Source organism: Clarias gariepinus, chromosome 2 (assembly GCF_024256425.1).
Source record: "Clarias gariepinus isolate MV-2021 ecotype Netherlands chromosome 2, CGAR_prim_01v2, whole genome shotgun sequence".
In the NCBI taxonomy this organism is placed as follows: Eukaryota; Metazoa; Chordata; class Actinopteri; order Siluriformes; family Clariidae; genus Clarias; species Clarias gariepinus.
In genome coordinates, this window is record NC_071101.1 from 17,352,707 (window position 1) to 17,380,093 (window position 27,387).

At 38.2% G+C, this 27,387-nt stretch overlaps 1 protein-coding gene across 2 annotated transcripts in view; it reads right to left on the bottom strand.

Annotated features, from left to right (window-relative positions):
* Positions 1–16: 16 nt before the first annotated feature.
* LOC128506141 (TBC1 domain family member 9B) overlaps positions 17–27,387 on the bottom strand; it is a 28,700-nt gene continuing 1,329 nt past the window's right edge. Inside the window, exons 3-24 of one of the 2 annotated variants that reach the window (XM_053476451.1) lie at positions 25,094–25,204; positions 24,274–24,392; positions 23,970–24,198; positions 23,484–23,742; positions 23,057–23,264; positions 22,009–22,188; positions 21,668–21,835; positions 18,755–18,905; positions 15,698–15,912; positions 12,790–12,907; positions 11,900–12,102; positions 10,671–10,753; positions 10,417–10,546; positions 10,180–10,278; positions 10,026–10,094; positions 8,734–8,974; positions 8,287–8,352; positions 7,639–7,710; positions 5,415–5,465; positions 5,069–5,122; positions 4,695–4,792; positions 17–4,161 (exon numbers count right to left, since the gene is read on the bottom strand). In XM_053476451.1, the coding sequence (XP_053332426.1) occupies positions 3,526–4,161; positions 4,695–4,792; positions 5,069–5,122; positions 5,415–5,465; positions 7,639–7,710; positions 8,287–8,352; positions 8,734–8,974; positions 10,026–10,094; positions 10,180–10,278; positions 10,417–10,546; positions 10,671–10,753; positions 11,900–12,102; positions 12,790–12,907; positions 15,698–15,912; positions 18,755–18,905; positions 21,668–21,835; positions 22,009–22,188; positions 23,057–23,264; positions 23,484–23,742; positions 23,970–24,198; positions 24,274–24,392; positions 25,094–25,204 (3,560 nt within the window). In that variant the 3' untranslated portion in view covers positions 17–3,525. The remainder of the gene's footprint in view (positions 4,162–4,694; positions 4,793–5,068; positions 5,123–5,414; positions 5,466–7,638; positions 7,711–8,286; positions 8,353–8,733; positions 8,975–10,025; positions 10,095–10,179; positions 10,279–10,416; positions 10,547–10,670; positions 10,754–11,899; positions 12,103–12,789; positions 12,908–15,697; positions 15,913–18,754; positions 18,906–21,667; positions 21,836–22,008; positions 22,189–23,056; positions 23,265–23,483; positions 23,743–23,969; positions 24,199–24,273; positions 24,393–25,093; positions 25,205–27,387) is intronic. The other variant, XM_053476460.1, reaches the window with a different exon arrangement.

Here is a 27,387-nt window from a genome sequence, read left to right on the forward strand (position 1 = left end):
AAACACAAAGTTTCACATAACTTGTTTATTTATTACACAGTATAATACAGTACTGATCAATGATGACAAATTTTAAAAACATTTTAAATGAGCTAGTAGTATGGATTAAATACTGTTAATATCACTTTGGTTCCTCTACGGAAACCATCACTTTATCAAGGTTGAAAGGTTTGCGTTCCCTTATAAGCTGGGGAGCTGTGTGCTCCTGGTAGAGCCTTCAAAGGCAGATTGGTCTCAGGCAAGGGATCAGACTATGAATGGGTTAAATCAGACCCCATGAAAAAGAGAGGAGGGAAAGAGCTGACCCTGCCTGGAGGAAGCCCAGGGCCCTTGACTGGAGCCAGGCCTGGACAAAGGGCCCGTCGGCGAGCGCCTGGTGGCTGGGTCTGCCACTTTGGCGAGCCAGGCAGAGCTCAAAAAAGCAACATGAATACCCATCCTCCCCATCCCATGGATAGAGCAGAGAAGAGAGGAATGCTGGGGTCATGTGCGCTGCTAGGTTGATGACAGTAAAGGCCGAAGGCCAACTTGGGTTAGTTGTCGGGAGCGTGCTAAGCTTCTATTGCTGAAGCTACGGCTGTGAGCTACGGTCCTGGGTGCCTCAACAAAGGGCGGCAGCTACAGCCAAAGCTGTAGCAGAGGTAAAGCAACGGGTGTGGGAGAAGTTTGGAGAAGCCATGAAGAAGGACTTTTGGGCGGCACCAAGGGACTGCTAGATCAATCACTGGATTGATTTACAGCCAAGTGTAAAATGGAGGTGATGAGCATCAGCACCCTAAATTTGTGGCCATGGTTAAAAAAAGGAAACCAATGGATCATCTACTCCAGGTAGGGATTAAGTCATTACCCCGAGTGAAAAAGGCCAAATATTTTGGGGTCTTGTTTACAAGTGAGGAGATGTTGGGGCAGGGGTGGAGCTGCTTTAAATTTTTTGCACCGTTGTGGCGAAAAGAGTTAAGCCAAAGGCTCTCACTCTACTGTGGATCTTTGTTCCTACCCTCACCAATAGGTATGAGCATTGGTTTATGACCAAAGGGACAAGATACCAGATACAAGTGAGGGTAACTGGAGGGTACTAGGATGAGAAGCTTAGTCATTAATCCGAAACTTGGAGTAGAAGTGCTGCTCCTCTGCGCGGAAAGAAGTCAATTGAGGTGGTTTGGGCGTCAGGATGCCACCAGGACGCTCTTCCAGGAAGGCGCTCTTGGCACATTCAGCTGGAAGGAGGCCACGACACAGGCCAAGGACTAGCTGGGGAGATTAGATCTCCACACTGGCCTGGGAATGCCTCAGGATCCCCCTGTCAGAGTTGGTTGCGGTGGCCAGGGAAAGGAAAGTTTGGGGTTTTCAGCTGGAACTGCTAACCCTACAACCCAACTTCGGATAAGCGGTTGAAGATGGATGGATGTTTTACTTTGACAGAAATATTACTAGATATAATATATATTATATTATTAAATTAAAATAACCTGTCTGAAATCAAGGGCGAGCAAATAAACAAGCTTTTCCCCCAAACTTTCACAGCTAAACATCAATTCATGTTATTGAAAGCCATTTACAATAAAGTTCACGTGAACAGCAACGGAATAGTAAATGTTTTACAGTAGTGATCTGGCCGGACTGTACATTTACACATGCTTATAATTACAGTGTTTTAGCGGATTGATTATGTACAGATTTATAAATTATATAAATCTGCAAACAGAAATTATAGCATTACTTATTCAAATTATAGCAGGTGTTTTCCCATCTCCTAGTTCCCTGAAATAATGAAACACAATCTTACCTCCTACTGCCTTTTGAGACATTTTAAAGATCTTAGTATTGACAGAATACGGCCAGCATCATTTGGTCTTGTACCATGCAAGAATTCTTATAATTTTTCTTCCCAACCTGCCTGTTAAACCTCAGTACCTGAGGAATAGATATGCAGCAAGACTAAATAACTAAACAAAGGGTTAGATTAAAATAAAGCAGTCCCAGATGACTGGCAGAACATAAAATGTTAGGAAATGAGAAATCTTTTTGCACATGAACAGTCAGAAATTAAAACAAGTAGAGGTTGAAATTTTCAGGACATCAGGCTTCCAAAGTGACATACACTAAACAAACAAAACAGGGAAGTGGACACTGCTATTTCTAAAATTTGATTCTAATTTCTACTGTACATCGGGAATGTATTTGTTTGCCTGAATTATAGGAGGTTCAGGGGGTTTAAACACTAGAATAAAGTATAATTTTCAAGAACTAATATATGAAATAAAGTCCAACTTTTTGGCATATAAAACTGCAGTGTAGCCATTGTAAACCTATTTATTTTGTTAAATAAGCTATGGACTGTTGTGGAGAGAGCAAAAATTATATTGTTACAATTATATTCATCAATAAAATATTTTGTATATTTTACAAGATAATATTTAGCTCTTAGCAAAAAAATATAACTATTAGCTAGTGCTTAAGAGAATTGCTGCATATCTGGAAAGCAAATGCCAGAGATACCATCACTTTAATAACTCTACTAATTAAGGGGCTGATGGATAACTATAGATTAGATTTTCCTGGTGGAAAGATAATCATTTTAGGTACTTCAGTTAATAATAATAATAATAATAATATTTAGTCATTATTGATTGTACTTGCATGAATATTAATGTGTTAAGAATATCAAAACTAAAGATTTAGTATAGCTTAAATAAAAGCTGGGATATCGATCCTAATGTATAAGTTCTTAGAAGTCTGTTATAATAATAATAATAATAATAATAATTATAATAATAATGTGGCTGTTGAACCCCTGGTTTTCCACCAAGCAAGTTAGCTAAACTTTTTGTTGTCCCTTTTAGTAATGTGGTGAGACACTTTAAAATAAACAGAAAAATATTCTACAGAAAAATATGTAGTGTAACAACTTTTTACAAAAAAAGGACGGGGTGTAATAAGTGGATTTCAGCAAATCCTTTTCTGACAAAGGACACTTCTTATTTTAAATCATCATCCTGAATATGACATTTAGTGCAAGACTACCTTTGACAATTTTAGGCTATGTAAGATATGAAGTAAAGCTTACTATTCCTATTTCAAATCTGAACAAGATAGTGTGCTGGTCGATTTTTTTTCATGCTAACTAAATTCATAATTATTCTTATAAAAGACTCAACATTGAGGAATATGCAGGTGCAGATAAGGCCAGGCTACAACTCGAACAACTGGTACAATGCCACATAGCCTAGTCAGAGGTAAACAATAATGCAAAATAAACTAAATGTTGGTCTACGTAAAACTTGAAACACTGGCTAGCAAACCATCAGGTGACATGCAAACAGCAGACAAACAGTGCTCATCTGTTCAACCTGGAAGGACAAAGGCCACATGAGCAAAAGTGCAGATGTATAGGCTGTGCTGTACACTCCAAAAGTGGTGAGAACGAGAGGGTGAGCATAAATACACTAGTGATAAATTAGAGTCAGATCTCTGAATTAATAGCAAGTGTGCCTTCATTACACCAGGCACCCATTTGATTAAACCTCAAGTGGAGAGCTGGGTTAGCTCATGGTCGCTGGATGAACTGATCTGTCTTTCTACAGCCCTCTGAGACCTACAGATAGCCATCTTGAACCTGATATCATGCTTCTTCTCAAAGTAGTTTACCAGAGGCGGTTCGGTCAGCAACGATGCAAGCACTTGCTCAAAAGATATTGACCAATCACCATCCGGCGCACTGCCACGCCTACTGCCACTCCCACTTCCAGCACCACCCAGTGCACTTCCAATCAGAACTGTATCATCTGCAATGTCTTCACACTGCAAAGAACCGGCGCTGACCACAGAATAGGATGAAATGGACGTGTCGTCCTTCGCATCTTCGTCCGACCCATTGGCTGGAGGAGGCAGAGTCTCTAGTTGGGCCTCTTCCAGGGCCTTTGACACCGGGGACTGTCCACAGCCAGCCTCACCAAAACTGTCCTCTTTTGCTGGAATCTCTCCTCCTGCCTGAGCCTGTGCATCAGACTTCTTACTACCGTTGTTGGTAAACTTTTTGCCCACTTCTCCAATGCGCAGTAATAAGCTGGCAACTGTAGCAATGGCATGATAGAGCTCCTGTTCCAGAGGGTCCTCACTGAACATATTATAGAGGGTCTTGCACAGCTCGATAAACTGCTCCTGAAACCAAAACAGAGCATTTTCCATCATTTGCCAAGCGTATAGTGTGGTGGACACCTGACCATTATCACCATATTACTGGAAATTATATTCAAATCTGATATTCAACAAGCATATATCGGTGTAATGTCCAGGTGTCCACATACATTTGGACATACATTGTGGTTCTTAAGTATACTTAATATACCTTTGCATTAACATTAAACAGACACCTAACAGGAGGAGAAGGGGAGGGGAGAAAAAAACTTTTGCCCACAAGTGAACAAAGTAAAGTAACTAAAACTAAGCTAAAACTTGCTTAGTTTTTTTTTTTTTTTTCTAATTCAACAAGCAGAGCAGTCAACACTACAGGCAGCTTAAAGAAGCACAACACTATGTGCACACTGCAGAACAAAAACAAATACTGACTTCTACAAGGTAAAAGTATTTGTGGCAGGAAATTTTATCCACTTCCTTCACGTTCAGTGGTTTAGTGGTTTGTGCAGCTATCGGTGTACTCTGGAGAAGTAAACATACCAAGTGACTGACTTTACCTGGTTCATTCTCGGCAGGTCCTTAATAGTCTCCTTCTTGGGTTCCCTTTCCTTAGCCCACATTCTCAAGTAATACTTATAGTCCTTTACTTTATCCTCTAAAAAAAAAAAGAAGAAGAAGTGTGATAGCTAAATTTACTGTTAATGGCTAACAAGTTATGGTTACCATTTTAAATGAGTGATACTGGCTCAGGGTATGACTTTCAATATGCAGGGGCACTAGTTAAATTCTTAAAAAAAAAGAAAAGCTTTAACTATTCATGCCCCAGGGTATAGCTCTGAGTTATTAAATACTGTGAATGTAAAATTACAATCTACAATCAAAACACTATTATTGACAAACTGCATAAAAGTTAGCAAGTTAGCATTGCTACCTTTCTTGTCTTCAGGATCTACTCCTGCATCAGCTATCTCCTTAGCTTCCTCACCTGTAGCAGAAAATAGTAATAATGAAATAACAAAAAAAGCAATCAAAAGCTTGGTTATAATAACTTCAGCTAGGTATGTTTTATCATGACAGATGGTAAAGGAAGATGGTACCAAAGCTGGATGCCTGTTTAATTAGAAATTTTTATGATAGTGTGATAAGAAAGAAAAGAAAGCAGGAAATTGCATTTTAGATAACAATTACATGTGCTTGTCAGCAAAGTCTTAATCTAAAAAACAAATAAATTCAAGATCATGCTCAGCATTTTTGCTTGTGAGATTACAGACACAAACCTGAGGTGACTTCCTGGACCAGGAAGTCTAGATGAGACAAGGAGGGAGGATCTGGAAAGGTTATACAAGAAAGAAGAAAGAGAGAACAGATGATGGAGTATGAGTAAGACAGACATCAAGAAAAGATGAGAGGGAGAAATGCATTAAAAAAAAGCAATAAGCAAAGCCACAAAGCAGGTGAGATTAAAACAGCAATTTCCAGAGATTAACACTCATCACAATTCTACTGGTTAGCAGAATTGGACTGACTCATACAGGTGTACATGCAGGATTAGTACAAGTATACAAGTATGTAATCTTAGGATACACCCATCAACCATAAAACAACACATTAACATTGACTCAATTATACACCAGTGAACTGGTGACATCATCGGGCATCATGGACACCCAAGGCTCAATTATGCCCAAAAGCCTAATCTCAATCCGATCAAGCACCAATGGATGCACTGAAAAATAAATCTGATCCACGGAGACCTCACCCCATAAGAGTCACGTCCCAAAGCTGCCCCAGAGCCCCAGAAACCTAGGAATTTAAAACCTAGGTAGTTAATAGTTCTAATGTTGTTATGGCTGATTGGTGTATAATGAATGCATAAATAGATCTAAAGCCAATATAGTGATTTTTACTATTTATTTAACAATTAAATATTTCTAAGGATATATTATATTCAGTATATACAGTGAGGTCAATAAGTATTTAATCACCCTGTGATTTTGCAATTCTCTTACTTCAAAATCATGGAGGGGTCTACAATTTTCAGCATAGGTACATTTCCACTGTAAGAGACAGAAAAAGAAAAATCTGGAAATCACATTGTATGATTTTTTAACAATTTATTTGTGAATGACTGTGTTAAATAAGTATTTGATCACTTGCTTATCAGCCAGATTTCTGACCCTCAAAGACCAGTTATTTTGCTTTTAAATAGTCCATAAGCTTCTTATGGAGCCACTCCTTTGCCAAATATGTCACAAAACATAGCCCTGTTCATCCTCTCCTTAATACAGTGCAGTCGTCCTGTCCCCTGTGCAGAAAAACACCTCCAGAGCATGATGCTTTCGGCCAGATGCTTAACTGTAGGTATGGTATTATGGGGATAATACTCATCATTTTTCTTCCTCCAAACACAGCAAATGGAGTTAAGACTAAAAAGTTCTACTTTGGTCTCATCTGACCACAGGACTTTCTCCCAAGACTCCTCTGGATCATCCAGATGATCCCTGGCAAACTTCAGACGGGCCTGGACATGGGCTGATTTATGCAGGGGAACCTTCTGTGCGATGCAAAATTTTAAACCATGACGTCTTAGTGTATTACTGATAGTAGCCTTGGAAACGATGGTCCCAGCACTCTTCACAGCATTGACCAGCTCCTCCGGTGTAGTTCTGTGCTGATTCTTCACCATTCTTAGCATCATTGATACCCCATTTATCTACTTAGACTTTGGCTGATTGTGGGGTGCACAGGTGTCTTTATGACAGCTAACGACCTCAAACAGGTGCTACTAATTTAGAATCATGAGCAGAGTGTAGCTGGACTAATTAAAAGCAAAATAACAGGTCTTTGAGGGTCAGAAATCTGGCTGATAAGCAAGTGATCAAATATTTATCTGACACAGTAATTCACAAATAAATTGTTTAAAAAAAAAAATCATACAGTGTGATTTCCAGATTTTTCTTTTTAGATTCTGTCTCTCACAGAGGAAATGCACCTATGCTGAAAATTGTAGACCCCTCAGTGATTTCCAAGTAAGAGAACTTACAAAAATCAAGGTGATTAAATACTCTACTCACTGTGGATATATTTTTTTTAATAATAGACAGATCTAACTTCAGGGTAAAATGAAAAATAGCTTTACCATGCTCATATATAACTGCCTACTAACACAACGATGCATAGTTATTTTACATCATTTTGACATCTCATGTTATATATAGTAGTAAAATTGCAATCACCTCATGATAATGAGGCCACTGTGGCGCTTTTTGTTTTGCAAAAAATTTTATGTCGGTCAGACTCAAAAGAGGCCAGCCATATGTGTTGAAAGTTAAAATAAAATTAATTTAATTAAAAAAATATTACAAAAAAGTATGTGTTCCTATTCACAAAAACAAGTTGTCACTACCTACAAGATATGAGGAGATGGTCACGGTTTCACAAGGGCAATATATGTGTATATATGTCGTGTTATGTATGCGTGTATATGTAGGTAAGTGTTACCCTGTGGTGTGTCATCATCAGTAAAGAAGTGAGTGGCCTCAAGTGCAGACTCTGCCTCTTCTGGGCACAAAGCTGCAGGAAGAGTGACAGTCAGTAGCAATTTTAGACCATTAAACACAAACGCACATGCACACACCCAATCCATCCACCCATTTATCCATCCCTACACACACACAGACAATGTACAATGTTTGTGGGTTTGTCTGCTTCTTGTTTATTTTCAGGAACTTCAGCTGTTTCTGTGTTGAAGTATGCTGTACAAGTCAGAGTCCTGCTCTCAGAAAAACAGGTGGTTGTACCTTTTAAAAGAAGCAACTCGAAAGGCATCACTGTCACACAAGTAGGATAAAAGCAGAAGAGATGTGTGCTGACAGCAGTGAACACACTTTTTCGGCATGCACAACCATTTCCTGTACAGCTACGAAAGGCTGAAAAAATGTGTGAACACTGCTCTCACACACACAGATGCGCACACACACTTTCCGGCTTCAGCAGACCTTCTAAAAATCATGTATCTGTGTTTGTGAGAGGGTGGTCACATAGCACTTAAGAGTGTGAATAAACAAACAGCTTTAATAATGACAGTGCCTCCAGCTGGCAGCTCAGTCAAGCCGTAATGTTTTGCTGTGTGAGTGCGAGTGTCAGTACCTGGAGGCATGTGTAATTTATAAAGCAGCTTCAGTTTCTCAGTCATATCGCCATGATACATCCCACCTGAAAGAGATCATAAACACATGCATTGCTTCACCAGTAAAAAAGTAGACATGACTTGGTTCATGTGGTCAAGCTGAGTCTTCCTGCTGGGCTGAAAAAATATTAGGTCACCACAGTCAGAGTTAAGAAAGAATTATTAACAGCTACTGTAAGAAATGAACTGCTAACTAGTTGGTTATTATACGTTAACATGCTGGGTTTTGAGTTGGCATGCCAGTTGTTTTTTTTAACATTTGAATTTGATATACTGAGCAGACTTTACACTATATATCAAACCTCATTGCTTAGTCTAACATATACAGGAAGTGAAAGCAGTCACAGATTCTAACAATGGTGTTAATATTGTTAAATATTAATATGATGAGGGAGTCCTGCACTTACTCAGGCCTGTGACAAACTCTTTAAAGTTGATGAGGGAGTCTTTGTTGCGGTCAAGGACACGAAATAAGCGGGCAGCGAGTGTAGAAGTGTGCATGCCGCAGCTCCAAGGGGCCAAAGCAGAGAAAAGCTGAATGAACTGGCCACAGTCGATCCGGTACTGCTCGAGATAGGGCAAACTCGGGTCATGACGCTCTGCAGCAGAGCTACTCGCACCCCAATAACAGCTCATAATGTGTTTGGCCTGGAGAAGAAACAGAGAGAGATATTGGACCCAATCGTTTAAGCAAGCAAGTACCGTGGCAAAAAAGATTAATACAATGCCTTTATTAGTTACAACCACTCAAGATTTTGGTATTTAAGTATAAATGTGCTTATATGTTTTATTATTTTATATTGTTCTTTGTGGCGGAGAAAAGTTCCTCCGGCATCTTTCTACAAGGCATTTGCACCCAGAAAACAGTCACTTATTCAACATTTTTTGTGTTTTTCACACCATTCTGTCAACTCATAACACACATGGGGTGTGAAAATCTCAGGAAATGAGCAGTTTTTGAAATACTCAGACCAGCTCATACCCGGATCCATGCAACAGTTAAATTCTCAGAGAGCACATTTTTGCTTTATTCTGAAGTTTAATGTGGATGTTATCTTAAGTTTTTGACTTGTACATGTTTGTTTTTGCATTGTGTTGCACCCAAAGAATGAATGTGCAAGTGTTGCAAGAGTAAGCAATGAGCATATATTCTACATGTTCTGTACATTTGGTACCCCTAGCTATTACAGGGTTTAAAAAAACAGTTTGAAATGATTTTATTTTTATGTTGTTCACACCAAATTCTGGCCCAAACTACTCGGACCAGGCAAAATTTATTTATTTTTTTTTAATTTTCCGATATAGTTTTTTCTTGTTGCCTTTCTATCATCCCCAACCAGTCTGACCATTCTCCTCTGACTTCTGGCATGAACTAGGCATTTTCACCCAGAGAACTGCCACTCACTGGATATTTTCCATTTTTTAGACCATTCTCTAAACACCATGGCACCAAAACCATGCCATGTACAATGTCACTTAATAAACCTTTCCTGCCCATTCTGATGCTCGGTTTGAATTCAGCAGATCATCTTGACCCTGTCTACACACCTTTAATGAGTTTCTGCCATGCATTGGGCTGATTAAATATTTGCGTTAAGAGCAGTTGAACAGGTGTCTGGTAATGAAGTGTCTGGTTAGTGTACTTCCTCCACAGTCAAAGTATATAACAGTGGTTTTCACACATACAAGCTGTTCATACCTTGAACAGGACATACAGCTCTTCCAGCTCTTCAATACTAAAGGCTGAGTCGGTCATGATGGCCCTCACCTGCATGCACACAAGAGCAGTCTTACAACACACACACAAACACTTTTTTTTTTTTTTTGGAGGAGGATTTAAACAAAACACTCACCACACTCCTCTTAGCTGTATCCTCTAAAGACTGGATGACTTTTAACCTCTGTTTGAACCTCATCTGCTCAATGACATCAGCACGCAAGCTTCCAAACTTCTACACGAAAGGAAAAATAAAAACACCAAAATAATAAAGCAAAGATAAAACTGAAAAATATATTATTTATTTAGACTGTTGCGAATGGATTAAACATTCATAAGTCTCATTTTATGTGGACCAGTTTCTTTTTCTCACCTCATATGACGTCTTAATGAGATCAAATACATCAATCTCCGGTGGCGGCTCGTCTCCACTGGTTAACAGGGCATGCAGGTGGGGGATGGGTGGAGACACTGTCTGTTTGTTCACAACATTATCCAGATACCTGAGGGAAAACTTACAGTTTTTGGCCATCGTATGCACTACACCGATAAGCTCATCGGTATTTGGTATTATGTTTGACCTTACAGTGCTACAGTATGTAAAAACAAATTCAACCCCAGACTGACCTTCCAAGTATGGTCATAGCCTCTCCTTCATCTGTGCAGTTTAACAACTTCTCCATGTTAGCATGTAACACAGCCAATGATACCTGAAGTGCAAAGAAACACAGGGCACTACTTTTAAAATTTACAATTGAAAACTTGTATACAGTAAAACCTTGGATTGCAAGTGTTCCGCAAGACGAGCAAAGACTTTTAATACATTTTAACCAAGTCAAGTCTGGTTTACGAGTACCGAGTGTCATGTATCACACATGTGCTTCTTGTTTTGACCCTGAGCGTCACGTGATCACAACTGAGCCAACGTTTTTTCTCTCTCTTGAGCTCTGGTATTGTGGGTAATCGCCTCCCCTGCTGGGTCTTAGTGCGCATCTCTTACTGGTATAATCAACATCCATGCGCGTGTGTGTTGTTTACTATAACACTAACCATGTGTGTGTAAAACATTTTATTTTGTGTCTATATATGTGTGTGTGCAGTGCGTGTGTAAAGCAAAAGCAAGTCTCATTAGAGAGTTTAAAGATCCGTTTTCTCCCCCCACTTGTTTGGACGTCCCACATCATGTTTGGTATGACACTCTGTCACGTGACTGCTGATATTCATCAGTCTATATCAGTGTCTGCCAAAGATGGGCAGGTAGACAGGATCAGCCTTGTCTGTGTTCAATTATTTTAATGTTTATACACCATGCTGTATTTGCTATAGTGACCTTATTTAAATTTTTTAATTTTCATTTTAACATACATTCTTGCAGATGTTAGATAAATTTTGAGAACTTTGTTTGGTCTGTGTCGATCTTTAATCAAACTCGCCATCTTAAATAAAGAAAATTAGGGGTTGTTATTCCTGTTTCAGCTGCTCTCATTAAGCGTTGCTACAGCAGATCATCTGATCCACATATTTAATTTGGCAAAAATTTTGCACCCGATGCCTTCCTTGATGTAACCCTGCTCATTCCTATTACAGCTTGGGACAGATACAAAAGGTAAACTGACTCGTGCAACGCTAAGGCTGGGGAACCTTTGTCAGGCTGTCAAACTCTAGTAATGAGACTGTAAAGTGAAATGCAATATTTGCTCATGTTTATATATAACTTTTAGAAGATGTAAAGTTAAACACTTTTTGAGGATGTCCCACTTTGAAAGCAGATCTTACATGATAAATCAACAGCTGTGCATCTGGAAACCTGCAGAATATTTTTTTTTTATATTATGATCTGCTCTGAACATTCTCACCTGAAAGATGACTTTGATTCCCTCGTAGAAGAAGCAATCCACCAGTAACACAGCACTGTCGAACGGCATGACTGACAAAAAAAGTGTAAGAAACCAGGACAGGGAGATGGTGGAGATCACGCCGAGCTCCTGCATGTGCTCATACAGCAGCGGCAAACACTCCCGTGTCAGCTCCTCGAACACACCCTGATCCACCAGAGCTCCTGAAAAGTTATATATATATATATATATATATACACTAGATCGCCAAAACTGTGTAAACACCTGACCATAACACTCACGTGTGGTTCTTCCCCAAACTGTTGCCACAAAGTTAAAGAATGTAATTGTGTGCAATGTCTTTGCATGCTGTGGCTTGATGATTTCATTTACTGAAACTAAAACCTGCTTCAAAATGTCAATGCCATTGTACAAAAAGTTAGCTCGACGCACAAAGAAATGATTAACAAGGTTGGTATGAAAGAACTTGCTATTGTTCTAAAGAAAAGAAGACAGACCTCAACCCTACACTTCTGGGATGAACTGAAACAGAGACATGAGTGCCTGACTGAATGTACAAATTCAGTCTGGTGGATGAATAAACAAATCCAAACCACCATGCTCCAAAATCTAGTGACCCAGAAGAGTGAAGGTTATTATAACAGCAAAGGGAATAAGGACATATGAGTAGGATTGGACAGATGTCTACATGTCTGACCATGTAGTAGAGAAATCCACAGATATATGAACACCTACACCAAAAATATTTTTTGCATAACCTATACTGAATATTTTAGTATAGTATAGGTCAGTAGATGTCTGACCCCAGGAGAACCACAGGCGTGTCCAAAAAAATTCTCCAAAACATCACCACTAATGTAATCTTTTGTGGGTGTGAGGTACTGACTGACCTACAACTCTGGTGTTGTAATAATCAGGCAGCATCCGTTCACACAAAGCCACCAGTAACCAGAATGCCTCCTCTTCAGTACAGTACAGCAGCAGCACCGACGTTACTATATTCATAGCCTACGGAGAACAGAGAGTAAACACACACAGAAAAGTTTTAAATTTTCACGAAAAAAATATATAGCATTCCAGGCAAAAGGTTGGACACACCTTCTAATTCCATGGTCTTTCCTGATTTTCATTTCTTTCTACTTCATCAACAATGCTAAAGGAGTCCAAAATATGCAATTTGAAGTTGATATTGAGATGCGTGTGCTACAGTTGATATGGAGAGGCTGGTAACTCTAAATTAACTTCTCTTCTGCAGCAAAGGTAAGTTTTGGTCTTGCTTGTTCTTTTCCAGAACTATTTTTTTAAGAACTATTCCAGAACATCTGACCTTCATGCCTTAAAAAACCAAACAGACTGTTGTTGTTACTTAATTATCTACTAAGATGCGTTGTGTTTTATAGTTCTGAAAAAAAAAATCAGTATGTTTTAGAATGTACAGTCATGGCCAAAAGTTTTGAGAATGACACAAATATTAGTTTGCTGCTAAACTGCTTTTAGATCTTTGTTTTAGTTGTTTCTGTGATGTACTAAAATATAAGTACAAGCACTTCATACGTTTCAAAGGCTTTTATCGACAATTACATGACATTTATGCAAAGAGTCAGTATTTGCAGTGTTGGCCCTTCTTTTTCAGGACCTCTGCAAATCGACTGGGCATACTCTCAATCAACTTCTGGGCCAAATCCTGACTGATAGCAACCCATTCTTACATAATCACTTCTTGGAGTTTGTCAGAATTAGTGAGTTTTTGTTTGTCCACCCACCTCTTGAGGATTGACCACAAGTTCTCAATGGGATTAAGATCTGGGGAGTTTTCAGACCATGGACCCAAAATTTCAACATTTTGGTCCCCGAGCCACTTAGTTATCATTTTGCCTTATGGCACGGTGCTCCATCGTGCTGGAAAATGCATTGTTCTTCACCAAACTGTTGTTGGATTGTTGGAAGAAGTTGCTGTTGGAGGGTGTTTTGGTACCATTCCTTATTAATGGCTGTGTTTTTGGGTAAAATTGTGAGTCAGCCTACTCCCTTGGATGAGAAGCAACCCCACACATGAATGGTCTCAGGATACTTTACTGTTGGCATGACACAGGACTGATGGTGGCGCTCACCTTTTCTTCTCCGGACAAGCCTTTTTCCAGATGCCCCAAACAATCGGAAAGAGGCTTCATCTGAGAATATGACTTTGCCCAGTCCTCAGCAGTCCATTCACCATACGTTCTCAGAAGATCAATCTGTCCCTGATGTTTTTTTTGGAGAGAAGTGGCTTCTTTGCTGCCCTTCTTGACACCAGGCCATCTTCCAAAAGTCTTCGCCTCACTGTGCGTGCAGATGCGCTCATACCTGCCTGCTGCCATTCCTGAGCAAGCTCTGCACTGGTGGCACTCCGATCCCGCAGCTGAATCCTCTTAAGGAGACGATCCTGGCGCTTGCTGGACTTTCTTGGACGCCCTAAAGCCTTCTTAACAAGAATTTTACCTCTTTCCTTGAAGTTCTTGATGATCCTATAAATTGTTGATTTAGGTGCAAGTCAGCCTGACATAATGATCTTCAGCCTTGTGCTCGTCAACATTCTCACCTGTGTTAACAAGACGATTACTGAAATGATCTCAGCAGGTCCTTTAATGACAGCAATGAAATGCAGTGGAAAGGTTTTTTTGGGGATTAAGTTAATTTTCATGGCAAAGAAGGACTATGTAATTCATCTGATTACTCTTCATAGCATTCTGGAGTATATGCAAATTGCAATTATAAAACTTAAGCAGCAACTTTTCTAATTTCCACTATTTATGTAATTCTCAAAACTTTTGGCCACGACTGTAGAAGCAACAAAAACATTGCATTAAAAGGTGTGTCCAAACATTTGACTGATACCATATTTCATGGACTCCGCTTTAATTTTTCCATTGCTACAACCACCACATGCTTTTGTTATTGCTTTGCTTTTGCTTTTTCTTTCCCATCTAGATAATTATTTTTAATGTATTCAGCTTAACTCTCTTGTTTTTACTTATTCATGTCAGATTATGTTTTCTATAAATTTCAGTTTCCTGCTTTTGGCCTTATTTTTTTTTTTCATATGCTTTATTCCTAGTACAAACACACTTTTCCCAAACCATTTTAAAACCTTTACCTGAATTAATGTCAACAACCATCAGATCTTTAAGACAAAAAACACTGGCATTAAGCAGTTTTAAAGACTTCATAAAGAACTATTAGCTACTTTCTAAACGCAACAAACGTTAAATGATTTCCAATTAAAAAAAAAAAAAAAACATGGATTGTACAGATCAAAATAAAATTCCAAAAGTTTCAAAGCCATTTCAAGCACTCCTTCTGATGTCAAACAGTGTTTTAAAGCATTTATTTAAATCTTTTCACGATTTTAGGTCAAGTATTTCACGCGCAAATACAAGTACTCCCGGACTTGTACAATGTAAAGCATACCAATCCACTAGACTAAATCTGTCCCCTTTCCCCACACTGCCATCATGTGGCCAAAAACCATAATCGCTCCTAAGGAAATGAATCTCAAAGTAAATTGTTGTCTCTTTAAATTGTGAGGGTGTATCCGGGATGCTATTTTGTTTCAGTTTTCCACTCTTTTCTCTTTATTGCGAGTTAGTTTTCCATCCTATTGGACTGTGACCTCTGTTTCGTTGAGGATTTTCCAAAATTAGGATCATCGTGCTCCCGAACTGATCCATTGTAACTGATCCATTGTAACAGGCCAACTAATTTCTCCTGCTTTAATGACACAGGGCATGTTTTTGTGTGTGGGGGTGTGTGTGTGCATACCTGGCAGTAGCCAATGCCCGGGTTGCGGTACGCGTATGCAGTGAGTACCCGTCGAAGAGCAGCGATTCCCATCTCATTTTGGAAGGCATGGTGCTCAGGCATGGAGCGATGTAAATCTCTCTCAATCTCTTCTGTAGCTAAAGTGCACCTGCCCATGGCCTGCTCCACCAGCTCCGCATAGTATCCAGAGTGAGTCACCATCTCATTCTGAGCACCTACAGGGGATACAGGAAGAAGCCGCCTAAACTATCAGTTATATCACACTGCTGAAACATATATTGCGAGAGTTAATCTTTTAGGCGAGCATAAACCTACAGTATCTTCAAATGCAATACATAAAAATAAAAAAATAAAATAAAATAAAAACACATAAGAATAGTAATATGGAGGAAAAAAGGCACAAAGCAATAAGCAGAGTGAATGTTTATGCAATGCAAAAATACCTTAAAAGAACACATTATTTCTTCTGTAATGCTTAGGCACGTCTTCCATCACTCAAAATAACAGAACCCATTGAGTCAGGCAAGATTCCACCAAATTACTGAAAATACTGTTGAGCAGTTTAGCTTCTGCACAGTTTTTACTTACATAAATAAATTATTCATCACACTTTCAAAGTCACTCATTGGTTTTGGCACCTCAGCTACCAAACAGTTAATTACATTCATCCAGATGAGCATTCTAGCCTTTTAAGTAAAACTCTAACACTGTAAAGTCTGCCACTCCACTTTGTACAAATTCTTAATGCTTATTTTATGGGGACTAGGTCTCTAGTCTAACAATAGTAACTATAGGGCTATTAGATGAACTCAGGTAGACTTGATGGATATGACACACAATTACATTTTGCAGAATTTTACACAAAATAATAAACAGAAGTGGTTAATTTTTAAGAGGCTTGTGGAGATAATCTATTGTAGAGTATCACTATGACAATTCTTCTTTATACATCATGTCAAACTGGTACTTGTAATAAATTGTTTTGCTTAAAACTGGTCTACACAAGTGCCGCACAATTAATTGAAAAAAAAATTGATCTCGATTCATACATACATGTGTCTCGTTTCTGAATGACAACGATTTACTTGCATGTATTTCAGTGCATTCAAATAACACAGCATTCACAGCTTCACTCATTCGCTTGACAACAATCCCGGATTGCTGTATCAGTCAAGGTCTCTTTTCCTCATTTACGCAACACAAAACTAACTTGTAATATTAAATTACAAGTCAAGTCAGAGATTAGCTTAGTTATACAACTCAATCATTTCTCATCTATTTTCCTCATTTACGGCTTCCGCTTCACTCACATGACGTGTAACAAGGAGGTGGAGCTTAACAAGCTAACCCGTAATCAGGAGTTGGGGTAGTATTATTTATAACCAAAAAAAAATTTCAGCCAATGAGAATTTTTTATTTTTTTTTAACATTCTGAGAACCCGACCTGACATTTCCAATTGACTCCCTTTGAAGCTTTATGTGTCCGCTCAATGCGTATGTGTCAAACAGTTACACCCCTATCTCACCTATGTGGTTTCACTAGCGGTGAGACACGGTGAGGTTCTGCAGGGCCTGCGAGCTTCTGTGAGGACCCACCCAAAATTAAACGTTTAATTTTTCGCGAGGAAAGATTGGAAACAAGATCACTACAGTAGAACTTATAATGTATAGCGATGCCTAACAATCCCTATGGATACCTACAATACCTACGGCCGCCGCGCAAAACCACGTAGGTGAGATAGGGATGTTACATTTACTTCGGTTGTTGCGTTTATTATGGCAAGTTGATTATGGATCTGTGTTATTTTTTTAATTAACATATGGTTAATGTCTCTCACACACACACATGCTGAAAACCAAAATACATACTACTGTCTAATCAAAGGCAGGCACATGCAGTTTTAATTGGGCTACACCTTAAAAGTATTAGATAATTAAACCTGCTGTGTTAATTCATGCAGCCCTACTGTACACAAAATCATTCACAGAAAGGCTAAGAGGAAAAAAGGCTGTTTGATAATTACTGGCTTAATGAGAAAACTTTGATAGTTTAACTATCAAACTATAGTACTAGCTTGATAGTATAACTATTAAAGTGCTGGGATAAGTGTGTTAGTGTAGCAGGGGATTATATGAAGAAATAAAGGACGTTTTTGCTCTCATAAGTGTGTCCTATTATTCTGCTTAATTAAATGTCCTGGTTTGACTTGACTGTCCCTCATCCAGGGTGGAAACAACTGGGATTTAGTATAACTAAAGAGTTTAAATAGGCTCATACTTTTATAGTATGAGTCTATTTAAACTCTTTACAAGGGAAATGAAAAGCAGGACATTTAATTAATAAATACATAAACACTATAAAAATAACAGAAAAAAAAATAAAATTATATTTCCATGACAATTAAACTTAAAATTAAGTTAGTTACATTTTAAGAGAATGACAGTCCTAATCCACAGTACGAACTAGCTACTGTACGAACTAGACAGCCAACCAGCCTTAGCAAAACTGGCTCTTCCACATCATCTATAAAGACACTCAAAATCAGGAAGTCTGGTGTATTTGCTTAAGGAAGCTTCCAAAAAATGTATACTGTGAATAAAATGCAGCCAGTGCAAGTTCATGACAGCAGGTCATGTGATCAGGATGAGTCACAGACCCAGGGCATAACTGAATAAGGCGGTTACCATGGCGCCCTGTTAATCATCCCGCTAGTGGGATGAATGAATAGTCGAGGTTCATAGAGGGCATGTTTTTTATGAACTTTAAAACAGGCTGCATTTACTTATTAATCATAAGTGTAATCCGGTTTAATCTCAGTGCTCAAATTCTGATATAAACTGTAACCCTCTCTGTGATCAACATGTAAATGTTACCATTATTAATGCTGTGAATAACCCGATAACCATCAGCATCATTTTCCACCAAATCAGAAATAACATTATTTTATGTTTCTTATGATAGCATCTAATTTCGAAACACAAGTGAAATTGTGTCAATCTTCCTTTCAGTATAGAAGAGGAAACAAGTGCCTCCTGCTGTTAGAAACGAGTCATTACCTGAGAACAGCAGCCACAGCTCTCCTCTCAGACTCTCAGGAATCCCTTTCAGGACCAGGTCTCGAGTCTTAGACGTGCGGTACATGCACACACCTCTTCCAAACTCAAAAAAGTGAATATTCCAGGATTCTTCCTTCATTTTCTCTTTTGTCTGATTGACAGTAAAAAAATAAATAAAGTGTAAATAAAGTATAAGATGTTTCTTTAAGGATATGCATGACCATACTAATTTTATGAAGATCAAACTTACTATCTTGTACAAACAAAACATAAGTGGATGTTGGGTTGACAAAGAAATCTGTATGTGTACACTTATTTATACTGTAATAAGTCTTAGACATCTTATTATCTCTTGTACAAATGTAATTATATATATTTTCATGTACTATAATGTACAAAAGAAAAGGATTCTGAAAAATATCAGGATAGAAAATCATCATTGGCCTCCCTAGACGGACTACATACTGTAGGTTCACAGACAGACAGACATACGGAGTACAAAACTATTCATTATTTAAAATATTTTAAAAAATAATAAATAAATAAAATTACAGAAGAATATTTGCATGCCAATTCATGTATCATCACATTAACTCCCAAATAGATTTTTAAATATTTTTTTACATTTATAATACTAATGCACCAGTCGCTCAGCCGATGACCAGAATTTCCTGGTTTTCAGCTTGATCTGTCATGAACGGTCAGCCTTGGATTTAACTGATTCTTTGCCCAGTGCACTACCTCCTGAGTGCTGCAACAGAACACTAATGTAGCATTTTATGGTGCTACATTATCAAAAGTGATGTACACTAAAAAGCCTCTGGTCTGGCTTTATCTCCAAACTCTATGGGCAGATAAATCTCAAACCCACTCATTACACATGCTTATACCCATCCAAAAACACCACAAGGGCTAATGTGCCTCAAAAGCCACGCCTTTTGAAGCTATACATGTCTACGTTCTCACAACTGCTTAACACACATTCAAGACTCGAGGCATTTGAGGCAGTAAAACGTCACTGTGTCTTTATAATCCTACAGGTGGTAAACTGAACTATTCACACATTTGTCAAGTTTCTTTAAAAATAATAATTATGGCAGATGACAGAGACGCCTGCTGCTTAGTTAAAATTTAGCTTTTTTGTTTTATTTAATTTTTAAAAACTAATTTTAAAAATTCATAGTCTTGTAAGTCATCTTGTATCGTTTAAATACTGCCCTTGATCTTTAAGTGCGAAAACTAACGTTATAAGGAAAGGGCTACGTTTAATTACTTACTATAATAATAATAATAATAATCATGTGTTTATACACACACTGTATATATGTATATTGTTCAATCAAGCTCTGAAGTTGTTTAATAAAACTAAGGTATAATTTTTTTAATATATGAAATTCTGACAGCTTTTTTTAAGATTCAAGGTCTTAAAACTAACAAAATCTAACAATAAATAAATAATAATATAAAAGATATTATTATTATTATTATTATTATTATTATTAAATTAGCAGTAGTAGTATATGAATGACCATTAAACCATATGGCGTCATTATAAAAATAAAAAATAAAAACTCCCCTGCTGTTTGTTCAGCTAAACATCAGGGAGACTTTAGTGGACTCTAAAATTCCCTCAGCTTACAAGACCTGATGCATTTTCAATGTTAAATCTCATTAAGGCCCATCCTAGTGGCCTTTAATGGCTCTGCCGCACATAAATTTCAGTCTTAACCCCATCAACCAAGGTAGCATCTAAAGAACCGTTATATCTGCTCTGAAAAGCCTCTTGCATGTTCTATGATCAGAAAAACATTACAGCATTTTTGCTTTTTTATGTGGAGTTTGTAAAGCTTGAGGTATAAAGAAGACCTACTGGTACACTTGACAGCGAATGGTGCATTACTATTGTGATGAAATACTGAAAGACAAACTGGGTCATTAAATGTGAAGTTGTAGTAGCACTGGCTGATATGACCTCAAGTCAATATTACGATCAATTTAACATTATACCTTGATTATTGCTAAACAATGGTATAGTTTTGGGGTTGGGGTTGGTATTTTTTTTTTTTCGGTGCTCACTGTTCAGTTTCAAGGTTTGCACAGTAAGTATGCTACTAAAACTATATATATATTTTTTGGACAGATTTTCTTTTTTTTTTTAAGGAAAAAAATAAAGGAAGAAATAATCGACATGAGCAGGATTACGTCAGTCAGAGTTTCTAAATGTCCATTTACATTATTCTTCTACCAATGGGTGCCAGTAAGCCAATATATGTGAGTGGACTGCATTTTCCTCTGGGTGTTTTTTACAAATTGGAAAAAAAAATTTAATCCATTTAGTTCACCTAAAAGTGTGTGCAACAGGTTTATCGCAGCCACTGTAATTGTTTTCTGCTGATGAAACTAAATGTCAAGTCAGTAACAAAGACAAGATTAATCTGATGACCTAAAACTACTAACTTAATTTGAAAGTATTTAAAATAAAAAATATTTAAGATTAACGTTGATCACGCAAGTGGACGAAAGTTGTTTTTTTAAAGGCCACTGATATGAGCTAGGGCGACATGGTGGAGTAGTGGTTAGTACTTGCACCTCCAGGGTCTGGGGTCATTTCCTGTCTCTGTGTGCATGGAGTTTGAATGTTCTCCCCATACTTGGTGGGTTTCCCAGGGTTATCCAGTTTCCTCCCACAGTCCAAAGACATGCAGATTAAGCTAATCGGCGTTCCCAAATTGCCTGTAGTGTGTGAATGAGTGTGTGTATGTGTGTGTGCCCTGTGATGGATTGGCACCCTGTCCAGGATGTACCTCACCTAAGTCTAAGACCAAGTCTCCTGGGATAGTCTCCAGGTCCCCGTGACCCTGTATACAAGATTAAGCGGTACAGACGATGAGTGAGTGAGTGATATGAGCTAACCGCTTTGGGTCCCAGGTCTTCAGGGCGGCCCTTCTGGTAGATGTGGAGAAGACCCTGCTTGGCTGTGGGGAGGCTAGAGCTGTAGTATCGTTCCTGAATGACCTCGCTTGACCCCAGGACTGACGGCATTGAAGGAAGTGACGTAGGGGTGGTGGGACTTGGACTCTCCTGTTAAAAGAGAAATAATGAAAGTTTAACACATTTTAATGTGTTTGTGTAGGCCAAAGATTACATTTTAACCAAAAAACATCAACAACTTGAATAATACAGAGTTTGTTTTGTGTTACTGCTTAAGATGCCTTTAGCTTTAAGACTTGTACTGCTTAGGTTGACTGACTCACAGATTGTCCAGTCATGCTACAGAGTCTGTCAGGCGTTCGCTGCAGGAAGTCTGAGATGCGCTGAACAAGGAAGTCACGATCTTTGAGGTTGGCAAACAGGAAGGTCATCTTGTTTTTAGTGCTGATGGAGAGAGGACTAGGCAAAACACTGCTGCTGTCAGCTTTCTCTACTATTGACACCTAAAAAGGGGGAGGGGTGACAAATAGACATACTATAATCTGTTATACTGCTATCGTTGCTTTTTTCACTTAACCAAGCTGTTTTTATAATAATTCCTATATCCTGCTATATAGCCTGATAGTAAAAAAAAAGGTCTAATTCTCTAAGTGTTAAAGTATGTTAATCCTATGAGGCATATATTATTGTTTATGCAAATAAAATTACAATAGCTCAGGAACATTTCAGCCAAAATAAAAAATAAATGAAAGAACAATTGACTCTTCCAGCATAACTTTGTTTCATACTCATTTACATATATTAAATGAAAACGATGTCTCACATGGCAAAAAAAAAATTAAGAAGAAAATTTGTTTGTGTCAGGTTCTTCTCTTTGTGAAGCTCAACAAGATCATGAAGTTGTGGCCAAACTTGCAGATCATTGCTTTTGTTTGTTTGCACTGTTTTTTCAGTTAAGTGTGATAAGTTTCCTCCATGTATGAACTCTTGTTGCTTATTGACTGTGTTTTGCCCCATGATGCTCAATATTTCGCCTGTTGTATACAAATAGTAAACTTTGTACTTGACACTATTTGGATTTTTACAGACCCAAATCCAATGGGTTTCTGTTTTCTCCTGTGTTTCGGTTAGTTAGTGAGAAAAGGGGAGAAAAGACGCATTTGTTTGTGCCAGGTTAATTAGTTTCACTCCGTACAGTTACTTTTCATTTGTTATTTTCTTCGGGCCAGGTCAACTTCACAAAAGTTAACTACTTTAGTAAGAAGATCAAAAGGCAAAGCATTTGGTGAATCGGATAACATTTTCTTTGTCATCTTATAAAATTGCATCAATGACAGGTTTTGGTCTTCGCATGACTATGAACATGCTTACCTCTCTAAGTGGTATGATGAGTTGACACAGGTCCTCCTCTCTGCTGGCAAAACAAATGTAATTGTTAGAGACGAACATCTGTCCAACCACATGCATCTTAGCGAAGGGCGTCCACAAAGTGCAGTCTGTATGACCGTCTAGTCGTTCCTCCTTCGTCAGGCGGAACAGAGCTCTGTATCGCTCATTTTTTGCCCGTGCGTCCAGGTCCCTAAAAAAAGAAGAAAAAAAAAAGAAGGAAAAAAAAAATGACAACCATGATTATTTACTCCTCGAGCTAATTTAATCATTTACACTTACTCATGGGGTGAGTGTGAACACTCAGTATTAATCAGCATCACTCAGATCAACGAGACAATAAATACTCTTAAAAATCCCCTTTGCTTTGCTGAAAAATTCAGATATTTTTTTCTTTTTAGAAAACTCTCACCTTTTAAGTGCAGAAACATTTTTGAGGGTCTTGCAGGGTTTGGGGAGCGAGTGGTCTGCAGCGAATCCCTCATTATCCAGGAGCTGCCTCATGGCGATGTTAGCCAGCTGCTCCATCAGTTTGAATGTGTCGTTGATGTTAAGGAACATGGAGAAGTAGTGCTCTGTGTCCCGAGTGCTCACCCGCACGCTCTCGGGGAATAACAGCGTGGCGTTCTTATCTAACTGGGTAACATCCGTCCACTGCACTATTAATGTCACTAAAGAGGCAGAGGGAATGAAAAAATGCGTTGTTTGCATTTTTACTCTATGCAGGGAACATTTCTTCATGGCCCAGTGTAATGCACATCTTTATCTTTCTGGATAAGAATCTGCCAAATGCCTACATTTTTAAAAAACTGACATTAATTCAGGAACAAATTTCATACATTCTCTCCTAATTACATAAATGCTTTTGCTTTATCTGTAATTCCTCTCCTCATCTCACCCTCTTTTCCAAGCAGAAAGGAGTAGAAGCACAGGTGATTGACAGACAAGTAGAGCCAGCCCTGACGTGGCACTCTTCCCTTCCAGTAGCTGCATGAGTAATAGTTCACCAGTTTCTCTTCCTCTGGCATCCCAAACAACTTCCGCATCTTCAGCTCCGCCTCCCGAAACTTCCCACAATCCTCGTCTTCTTGAGCCTGACGGCTCTTATTCTCCTCAGCAATGATGCCCTGCAAGCAAACAGACCAAAAGATAGTTGCTTACTGGAGTTTACCAAGTGTGAACAATGTTTGCCAAGAGCTTACCTGTATCTTGCCCTTGACAAAAGTAGTGATGTCTTCATCATTGTCAAAAATGGAGAGAGTCTGCAGTAAATTGGCCTCCAGCCATTCCCAGTGTTCCGTTATCTCCTTGCGAGATGAGCCTGATATTAAATATATTAAACAATGATTTAAAACACAATTCTTATTTCTGCCAAAACAAAAAAATATTCAATAAAATGCAATGGCTTCTGGCTTTAATAAATCAGTAAGCAAAAGTCATCAAGTCGAGCTACAGTACACAATTCTTAAGTATACACATGAAAAGCAAATGACAGAAATACTGGGTGACGTATAAATAAAATACTGGGAGTAAATAAATAAAAAAATTGACAGCAGCTCATAGATGGGCTCAACGCCAGATTTCACAGTAATTCATAATGACTAATAATAGTCACCTCACACTGTAAGCAAGTATAATACAGCTTCTTGGAAAATAAAAGGGCAAATTAGTGTCAGATCCAAGAAACATTGCATAAAGCTCCTTAAAAGATCTTCATCTCATCCAAATTGATAAAGCTCTAAATGCATCCCTACAGCTGTTAATGTGAACACACTCCAAGGAAAGAATGTGTGGTCATTTAGTTTGGGCATATCATGTTTGACATGAGCTGGAATTTTATGTAGTTTGATGTTTAAAAACATTCTTCTAAACCAACATACAGGGAAAAAAAATATATAAATGATCCACGGTAAAATCTGAGCAACAATTTAAAAAACAACCTGAAAAGCTTGTCGAAATGTTTAAACTGCATCTTAGCAAATGTTCCTGATGAAAAGACACACACACAGGCAAATTACTGACCACAGGCAATGCTCCAAAAGAGCTGAGAGTCTCCTGTTTGGTGAAGGATTCGATATGGAGCCACACGAGCACTGGAGTCTAACACCACGTCCAGCGTGCCAACCAGAAGACCTTAGGGAGGGACAGAAAAGAAAGAGTGAGTGAGGAGTGAAAAAGTTTCTTTAAAGTTACATAAAGTTTTTTTGTCTCCCACTGCAGATTAAAGAGCTATTAAAAAAAAAGACAGAAAGTCTTACACAGTGTGGAAAGTTCACTGCCTGGGTCAATAACACTTTGTTAATTGCAAACCCTATTTCTTCTCCTTCGTGTCTCTACACTCAGCCATTTTCCTGCTCATTTTGTTCTACTGACTCAGATGTCCGCATGAATGGGTTATTTATGCGTAAGTCACTACATTCTTGTTCATTAGAACCAGAATCTCCTTTTACGAAAACTCATAATGAACATGAATGTCATGGCAACATTGAGCATGCAATTAATTGTTGTGAATAGGCCTTTTTCTGAGACAGAACAATTCTGCACTATACAGCTTTAATATAATAAATGAAAGAAATGCTTATAAACATATCTCTGGTCCAAAACTTTCTCTAAAAAAAGGCCATTCCTTTTTCCATAATATCAGTTGCAAATTTTTGTCAAGCTTGAAGGTATTGATTTTGGAGCAGAGAATTATTTTTTTGTGCAGCAACCGTTCAGCATACGGTAACGTTTAACTGTCTTAACTATACAAAAAAAAAAAAAAAAAAGACACTGGTGTTCCAGCAGCTTCTATTTCAAGGCAGGACAGTGACTTGGTGGTCCCTGGGTTGTTCATGCCCATCAGAATCAATTTCCTCTCAGCTGAAGGTGACCGTTTGCTGGGTCCTCCTCCAAAACCTGGCAAAGTGGCTTGTACATACGCACAGGTGTTTGTACTGAATTGTCTGTAATCTGCAGTTGTTTAGAAATGACTCCAAGAGACATTCCTGACTTGTGTAAATCTACCATCTTTCTCAGGTCTCTTCTGAAATCCATGGAGTTTCCCATTACAGTGTGTTGTGCAATCCAGTGAGTGCTGTCAAACAAACCTTTTCTCATGTTGGTGCAAAAAGGCTACCAGCTGTAGTTAATCCTCATCACTAACAGAAGGCAAGAACTCAGCAAATTTAAGGAGCTTTCAAGATTTTTAGCATCGCTAAAATAATAATCTATGTGCGTATGTGTAACTCCAACCCTGTGTTTATATCAGAAAACCAATACAATTTAAAATGTATGCTCCAAATTAATGTGGTTTCCTTCTATTAACAATGTATGACATTGTACAATCATTAAGCCCCAGAAAAAGATATAAGGCTAATTTTACATGATGAGTTTATTTAAATGTATGAGCACAACTGCACCTCTACGCCAAAAGTCAACAACTCCAAGTCCAAATGCAGACTCAGCAGGACTACGTAAACAAAAATACATATATATTCAGATATGCCCGAGCTGTTAGAAACAGCAACCCACAAAGATTCCATGCTGCGTTTTTATCACATGCACCGGAGTAAATGATTTACCCAAAAGCGAGAACGGAGAAACATTAAATTACTTGCTTAGATTTTGTCTTTTTCTTGTCTAATTTGGAAAGTGACTATGTGGCTTGTTAAAAAGTTTAAAACAAATCTATGTGAAAGAAATCCATCGGTTTAAACATTTCTTTAAACTAATTAAATCCCACATTTTGAAAGGACCATTGAAAGTACATTCAGTCATAAAAGGAGGTTTGAAAAATCTGCAGTTCTGATAAGACAGCAAGTGCTTGGCAAAACTCACATTCAAAACCAGTCACAGAAACACTTTCAGCAAGAAAACACATCTGATAATGTTAAGTCATCCTAAACAACACTTTGTCTACTTAATAATTGCATCTAAGCCGTTCCGAATTACCTATGAACAAATCCCTCTCTAAATCTAAAAGTGACTGTACACCCTACATAGTGCACTAGCTTTCCATTTGATATTTAGGATTCAATCCCCCAATGCACATGTTAATTAATGTACCTGATATTCTGAAGTGGAATAATTAGAAATATAAAGAAGAACTTATGAGATTTACAGGAATGTCCACTACTTTGATGGTTTATTCTCTTCACCTTTTGGATACGCATTATAGATAAGAATTTAAAACTATTTTCCCTCTTCTGTTGTTAATTACACTAACTGTCTTTCGTCAGCTCCGCCAGTTGTGGTTAGTTGACTCCACTAATCACAAAATGGATATGTGTTAGCCAGGGAGTAATCTGTTAATCTGTTGATAATAACTGTTGTTT